This window comes from Geospiza fortis, unplaced genomic scaffold (assembly GCF_000277835.1).
Source record: "Geospiza fortis unplaced genomic scaffold, GeoFor_1.0 scaffold112, whole genome shotgun sequence".
NCBI classification, from domain to species: domain Eukaryota; kingdom Metazoa; phylum Chordata; class Aves; order Passeriformes; family Thraupidae; genus Geospiza; species Geospiza fortis.
Window position 1 is genome coordinate 13676552 of NW_005054298.1, and position 7227 is coordinate 13683778.

At 59.3% G+C, this 7227-nt stretch overlaps 2 protein-coding genes across 2 annotated transcripts in view; one reads left to right on the forward strand and one right to left on the reverse strand.

Annotated features, from left to right (window-relative positions):
- Positions 1-1162, forward strand: part of RUFY4 (RUN and FYVE domain containing 4) — a 6716-nt gene extending 5554 nt beyond the window's left edge. Inside the window, exons 9-12 of the mRNA XM_031057878.1 lie at positions 6-79; positions 674-739; positions 849-980; positions 1060-1162. Coding sequence (XP_030913738.1) covers positions 6-79; positions 674-739; positions 849-980; positions 1060-1162 — 375 coding nt within the window. The remainder of the gene's footprint in view (positions 1-5; positions 80-673; positions 740-848; positions 981-1059) is intronic.
- A 1552-nt stretch (positions 1163-2714) lies between these two features.
- Positions 2715-5744, reverse strand: LOC102034929 (C-X-C chemokine receptor type 2-like). The gene is made up of 2 exons (XM_005416048.2): positions 5637-5744; positions 2715-3801 (listed from the first exon to the last, which is right to left on the reverse strand). Exon 2 carries the CDS (start codon positions 3794-3796, stop codon positions 2720-2722), a length of 1077 nt encoding a protein of 358 aa, XP_005416105.1. The 5' UTR covers positions 3797-3801; positions 5637-5744; the 3' UTR covers positions 2715-2719.
- Positions 5745-7227: the final 1483 nt, after the last annotated feature.

A 7227-nucleotide genomic window follows, 5' to 3' on the forward strand; every position in this document is an offset into this window, starting at 1 on the left:
GGGAGGAGAGGGGGCAGAGCCGGCAGCAGCTCCAGGCCCAGCGACAGGAGATGGCACGGCTGCAGGAGGAGCTCAGCAGGTGGGGCAGGGACCCCTTCTTCCACCACCCACCGCCCCAGAGTGGGACCTCCTATCTCCACCTGCCAGAGGGTTTCCCAATGATGTCCTGCTTGGACACAGCCGAACAGCAGCTGGGGATTGGCAGGGGGAGGGAGAGAGGGAAGGATTTGAGGGGGGAGGACTGGAGGGAGGGGTCAATTTGGGACTGATAGTTGGGTGGAAGGGTAGGTGGGCAGAGAGTTGTAGTGGTTTGGCGTTAGTAGATAGAGAGAGGGAAGGAGGGATCAATTTAGTATGAATGGATGGAGATGGGACGGTGGATGGAGAGACACAAGGATGAATCTGGGATGAGTAGATGGGTGGGTGGGCACAACGCCAGGGGTATGGATGTGGAGAAGGATGAATGAACAGTGGCAAAACGGATGGGTGGCAGATGGCAAAATGGCTGTGAGGTTGGGGAGAGAGCTTGAGGATGGATGGGCAGCAGAGGAGAAAAGAAAGGGAGGAAAGGAGGGAGGGAGCGAGGGAGGGAGGAACCAGCGGCGGGAGGTTTATCCGCATGCATGGAGGGACGGAGAGACAGGGGCACCGTGTCGGCCCTGTCCCGCGGCAGGGCCCGGCAGGACGGGGGGCAGGAGCTCATCCGCGACATGAAGGGGCGGCTGCTGGAGCTGCTGCGGTGAGAGCCCCGGGGACTCCACGCAAGGGCAAGGGCACCCACACCCCTTTGCCCAGAGGAGGGCACCAGAGCCCAGGCGAAGGCAGTGCTGACCTCTCCCCTCCCGCAGGGAGAAGGATGCCTTGTGGCAGAAGACAGAGGGCATTGACACGCCGGTGCCCAGCCCGGTGCCCCGCGACCCAGGGCTGTGTGCCCGCTGCCACAAGGATTTCCGCCTCCTCTCCCGGCGGTACAGCTGCAGGTGGGCTGGGAGGGGAAGGGGGGCTGGCTCTGGCACAGTGCGGGGAGGGCTCAGCTCTCACCTCCTGCTCTCTCAACAGGCTCTGCCAGGGCAAGGTGTGCCACACCTGCTCCGTGGACATGGGCAAGCACGGCCGCTGCTGCCTGATTTGCTACCAGCAAAGGCACCCGCAGGCCACATGAGCGGGACAGCAGCCCTGGCACCGTGTCTGGGACACCTCCTGCCCTGGCTGCCTCCTCTTGGACTTACTGGGTGTCCAGGGCCTGCATGTGGGTCCTGCTGCCCAGCATTTTGGGTTTGACATGTGTCTTTCTTGCGGCTGGTCCACGAAGAGGAAAACTACTCATTTCTGCTATCCCTTTGTCTTCCGTGTCATCCATCAGTCACTGCCAGATTGACACTGGGGTTGGGTGTAGGAATGCTGCTGTGGGGGTGTTCAAGTTCTCTTGGGGGGAAACCATCCCCAAAAAGGGTGTCCTAGCTGCAGCCAGGGTGAGCCACTGCCTGCACCATCCCACAGTGGGCAAAGTAGACAGCTCTTGGCCAACAGCTCTGGCTTCCTACCACACCGCAAGGAACCACTTAGGCAAGAGGTTTCTCAGATGAAAAGGTGATGGGCTGTCCTCGCTCAGCACCCCCACTGACTCTGCTCTGCTCCAAGTCTCCAGGGTTCCCACCTGGGTGCTGGGGACCCCCATACCCACCCATGAGCCAGCGCATGAGTGACATCTGCTGATGTCCCCATGGTTATGGACCCCTGGGAACCTGGATCAAGGTCAATGGAGGAGCAGTATGGGGCTCCAGTGGAGAGATGTGTAGATTAATAGATGTGTAGGTGTAGGGCAGACATCCTGAGGCCTGGCACAGAGTGGCAGGTGAATCCCCAGCAGGGTAACAGTCCCGTCTTCAGCTCCTTGACCCCAGTCAAGTGTCGGCCCCAGTTGCCCAAGCCAGGGCGGAAACATCCCGGTTGTGTAAGGCACAGGTTCCCAGCCCTTTGCACAACAATCTCCTGACACCGTGGCTGGGGGAGAGTGGGGGTGCCTGAGGTGCTGGTACCCTTCAGGCAGGGGTCACAGGGCTGGCTCAGTGTGAGGGGCTGCTCAGAGATCTTTCAATGATTTGCTCTGCTGGGGTTGAGATTGGGGCTGGAAAGGGAATGACTTTGTTCCCAGGTGGGATACACTCTACATAGAGACCATCAAAGTGCCAGGACCTGTCTGGGGAGCTGTAGGAAGCAAAACCTGGGCTTGGGTCCCCTGTGGGGATGCACAGGATGCTGAACCCTGTCCTGGAAGAAGGGTTAGCCACACTCTGGCAGGCTCAGCAGGCAGCATTGCTTTGGCACTGTCACCAGAGAGGTGCCCTGGCCCTGTCCTGCCATGTCCCTTCCCGTGGCAAAGAGGAGGCAGACATGGGTGACAAACCCACCAACTCCTTTATTGCTGGATGGTCATTGGGTAAATACACCATCCCCACAGCAGGCTCACAGAGTCCACAGAGTCACAGACTTTGTCCCAAAGAGAGGGGAGGGTGGACACTTGACATCACTCCCCTGGCAATGGGGTCCTACCACCTTGCCATCCAAGCCCCCTTCCAGCTGGGGTCCAGCATCCAATGGTGGCCCTGCCCATCCCCATGACATCACCACCCACATGCCAGGGGGCTGGATGAGGATGCTGAGGTGTGTGGGGTTCTGGGTCCTGCTGGTACCCACAAGGGCTGGGTCCTAGAGGAGCTCAGAGGGTGGTGGATGTATTGCCGGAGGTGGAGGCATAGGAGGCACGGCCATAGCGGGCAACAGCATCCTTGCTGATCAGCCCACGCTGCGCCAGGATCTTGAGGAAGCTGTTGCGAAACTTTTGACCGATGAAGGCGTAGATGATAGGGTTGATGCAGCTGTGGGCAAAGCCCAGGACCTGCGTGACAGAGAGGGCTGTGTCGATGCTGTTCCTCCTCTCACAGGTCTCGGCAATGGCCCGCGTCCTCATGAGGGTGTCGGTCACCAGTGTGATGTTGTAGGGCAGCCAGCAGATGAGGAACACCAGCACCACAGCGAATATGACCTTCATGGCCCGCTGCTTCTGAGCATTCTTGGTCTGCAGGAGGGTGTGGATGGTGACGCCATAGCAGAAGAGCATCACCAGGAGGGGCAAGATGAAGCCGAAGGTCTGCGGCAGGACCCGCAGCACCACCCGCCACTTTGCCGTCTCCCAGCCGCCGGCGCGCTCGTAGCACACGGTGCCGTTGTTGGGCGAGCGGAAAGCCTCGCGGAAGAGCAACACAGGCAGGGAGAGCAGCGTGGAGAAGACCCAGATGCCCAAGCAGACAAACTTCACCCAGTGCCTCTTCTCAGTGGCAGCCCGCGTGGCATAGACGATGGCCAGGTAGCGGTCCACACTAATGCAGGCCAGCAGAAGGATGCCACTGTAGAAGTTGGCTTCCTGCAGCACGGAGATGGCTTTGCACATCACAGTGCCAAAGACCCACTCGTGGGCTCGGTAGGCTGCCCAAAGTGGCAGGGTCAAGGCGAAGAGCAGGTCTGCCACGGCCAGGTTGAGCAGGTAGACGTCGGTGACGGAGCGGCTGGTGTGGATGGAGGTCACCACCAGCACCACCAGCCCGTTTCCCACCACACTGAGGATGAAGACGAGGCAGTAGATCACCACCACCAGGTACTTGTTGAGGGCAGAGCTTTCAGGCCGGCACGGAGAGGATGAGATAGCAGTGTCAGGCATGGCTGTGCTGTAGTCATAGGTGTAGTTGTAAAGGTAGAAGATGTTGGAGAGATCCCCACTGTAGGACAAGGACTCCATTTTGCCTGTGGAGCACAGAATGGCATGAGCGTGGGGTGGCCGTGTTGTGGACCAGGGGTGACAGAATCTCTAGGTCCTCTGGCATTTCCATTGTCCCCCAGGTCCCCTCCCAGCCAGTGGGCAGCTGTTCTTCATCACTCCTCTGTGATGGAGGACACAGCATCCACACTGTGCCAGGCAATGGCCAGTACTGCAGGTAGGCACTGTTCCTCATATACCCCCTTGTAAAACTCCCCCTGCATGCCTCAGTCTCCTGAATTTCACCCCAATCCTGTCCCTTTCCTGACTCCTGTGGAAGAAGAGGTTCCCCCATAGAATGATCGTGTCTTCTCAGTTTGAGGGGCTTCCCCATCAATGTAGCATCACATCCCTCCAGGAGACATCTGGCTCCTCCAGAAACCCTGGGCTACCCTGCTTACTGTGGGTCCTTCAAAAGCCTCTCAACTCTTTGGGCATGTCAGAGCCCTTCAAGCACCTCCAAAGTTCTTCAAGTACCCCTGTATCCCTCCAGCCTCTCCACCCCCTCAAGTATTGCTGCTGTGATGCCTGGAACGGAGCAAGGCTGTGCTCATGGTGCCTGGGGCAGCAGCACTCAGGAAGGTCTGAAGGTGTTTTTGTGCCCTTCTTCAACCTGCTGGTCTTGCTCCTGCAGGAGTGGTTTCAAGCCCCGGGCAGGAAGACACGTCGCACTTTGCAGGCAGCTTTGGAAATATTACATTTCTGGTTTTCCTGTTGCTCAGCTGGGCACTGCTATGTCCCCCCGTGCTTGGCCTCAGGGGGGAAATCACAGGTGGCAGTCGCTTTTCCTGTCTCCTCACACATAGGAGACAGTGAGCTCGCTCTGCTCCTGCCTCCCCAAGGACCACTGGCTTTCAGTCTTCTCCCAGAATGGAGCTGGACTCTTGTTTCTCTCCGGTTTCACCCCTCTGTCCCATTTCTGAGCCCTCAACCCCTCCAGGGCTTGGAGATGCCAGGACTGCTTGGGGTGCTGAATCCCCCCAGTGGTGGGGGCCCCAGCTCCAAGCTGGCCCTGTTTGAACCCAAACCATCCCTGAACTGACTTTCCCCTTTTGCCTGATGTGCATTCCCTGCTGCAGCTGGGCTGGTGCCACTGCTCAAAAAAAAACTCTCCCTGGCTCTGTTGTATCCTCTCTTGCAGTGATCCAGGGATGGAAAACCCGGGATGGTGACTCCAGGGTGGTGCTGCTGGGATGCTGAGGCATCAGCATCCTGGAGGACTGCAACCAGGGATGCTGCCAGTGCTGATGGGGGAATGTCCTCCCTAGTGGGGCTCCCACAGGCACGGGGCAGAGCCTGATGCCAGCGCTTCCCCTGCATCTATTTCTGGCTGCTGCTTTCTGCCTCCCCGCTCCAAAATTCTGGTGGTTCCTCTGGAAATGCGTATTCCCCGGGTGTAGCACACACAGACACCCCACAGCTGGCTCAGATGAGGGGAACAAGCAGCACTTCATTTCCCCTCCTGACCCTGGCAGGGCTGGGGGACAATGGGGTGGCTCTGGGGCTCCCAGTGGGGAGGAAAGAAGGACATGCCATGGGGAAGGATCCTCCTAGCTCATTGCTGTGCAAGGAAATGGGAGCAGGTTTTTTCTCCACAGCACCCAAGGCTGATGTCCCTGGGGACTACGGAGGGTTTGCACCCCAGATGAGCCTTCAGCACACTCTTGGGTGCTCTCACCACCACCTCCCTCTACCAAGCAGCCTCTTGGGCAGCTGCAGCAACCCACCCCAGCCCCCAGGGTGGAATGTGATGGGGCTCAGATGGGAGCTGCCAAAGCCCAAGGAAAGCCGCAATCTCCAGTGGCACACCCCACGGACTCACTGCTTGCTGCTGTCGCCGTTCCCTCAAATGTGGAGTCTTCTCCTGATCCCAAGTTGTTTCTCCCTGGGAAGCACACAGGTGCGGGTTTAAATGCAGATGTCACCCCCAAAGGGCTGCGGTACAGAGTGTGGTGGGATGCAGGGCAGTCCCAGACGCAGGGATGTCTCCAGCCGGAGGAGCCCTCACCTGCGCCTGCAGCTGCGCCACCTCCCAGCACCCCTTCCCTCCACCGCCCACTTTATACTGCCCGGGGAGGAAATGTTGCAAAATCTTCTCCCAGAATGAAGCGGAAGTGGCAGCCAAAGGGACCCTTCCGTGGTCCCCCCAGATGCCTTTCCCAGTCCGAGGGGAGCCCGCAGCCCTCTGTCACCCTCCTGTCCCAGGATGTCCCAGGCCACGCTGCACGGGGCGTGCACCCAGGGGTTCGTTGTCATCCCTGAGATGATGCACCCCAGGGGTCTCCAGCTAGGGGTCTCCAGTTTGTCCCCAGGCCCTCCGTGGATGAGAGCATCCCCTTCAAGGCACCCCTGCGTGCTGCAGCTCCCCCAGGAGAGCAGAAGGTCTCAAGGCCGTGGCCAGTGGGTGATGGCAATGCAGGGCTCTGTGCCTCAGTTTCCCCACTGACAGAGCAAGGGTGGTGTCAGCGTTCGGGGTATGCACAGGGGACTGCAAGGCTGGCTTGCCCTCTCTTGGGGGTTGCTGTGGGGGATCCCCCCTCCTGCCCTGGCTGTGCCTTGCCAAGCTAAGCCAAGCCAAGCCATGCCAACAATGCCACCAGACCGAGCCGTGCCCCTGTACCAGCCCCACAGACTTAGGGAAGTGCTGTGGCTTGGAGTGCCCCTATTGCTTTTAGGGGAGAACTGCACACAAGGGCATTCCCCATGCACCCCCATTACTCTGGGGCACTCACATACCCTTTGAGCATCCCCATCCTCACAGCTTTCCACGCTTGTCAGTCATAGGGTACCCCACGTTTTTGGGGCACCTGGTAAGTGCCACCATCCTATCCCTTGAGTATCCCCACAGACTCAAGGACACTCCAGTTTTGGGCAACCCCCAGCTCCAGGGCACCATTACAGTCCCCTTAGGATACCCCCACTCCTGGTGTCACCTCACATTTTTGGGGCTCTGTAGCTCTGAAATTATCCATTTTGCAAGATACCATTTTCCCCTGTAAGCACCCCCATATCGCTGGGGCACCAATTCTCACACAGCCCCCCATACACTGGGGCACACCTGCTACTTCCTAGAGCATCCCTATAATCCTAAGGGCACCCCACTGTTTCAGGGAACCCCAACACTGCGAGTATTCAATTAACGGGGGTGGGGGGGAACCTCACACTTTTGGGGACTTCCAAACCGCAGTCATCCCATATATCCCTGCCTCGCCCGGGCTGGCGGTGATGCCCATACCACGAGGACCCCTCCCAGTGCACCCCTGCACCTGTGTCCCACCCCATTTAGGGGACACCCCCGTGTCCCACCGCATTCGGGGCACACCCCCGTGTCCCACCCCATTTAAGGGACACACCCCCGTGTCCCACCGCACTCGGGGCACACCCCCGTGTCCCACCGCATTTGGGGACCCCCC

Coding starts and splice junctions, on each gene's coding strand:
- LOC102034929 (XM_005416048.2), bottom strand. CDS start 3,796: ATGGAGTCCTTGTCCTACAGTGGGGATCTCTCCAACATCTTCTACCTT.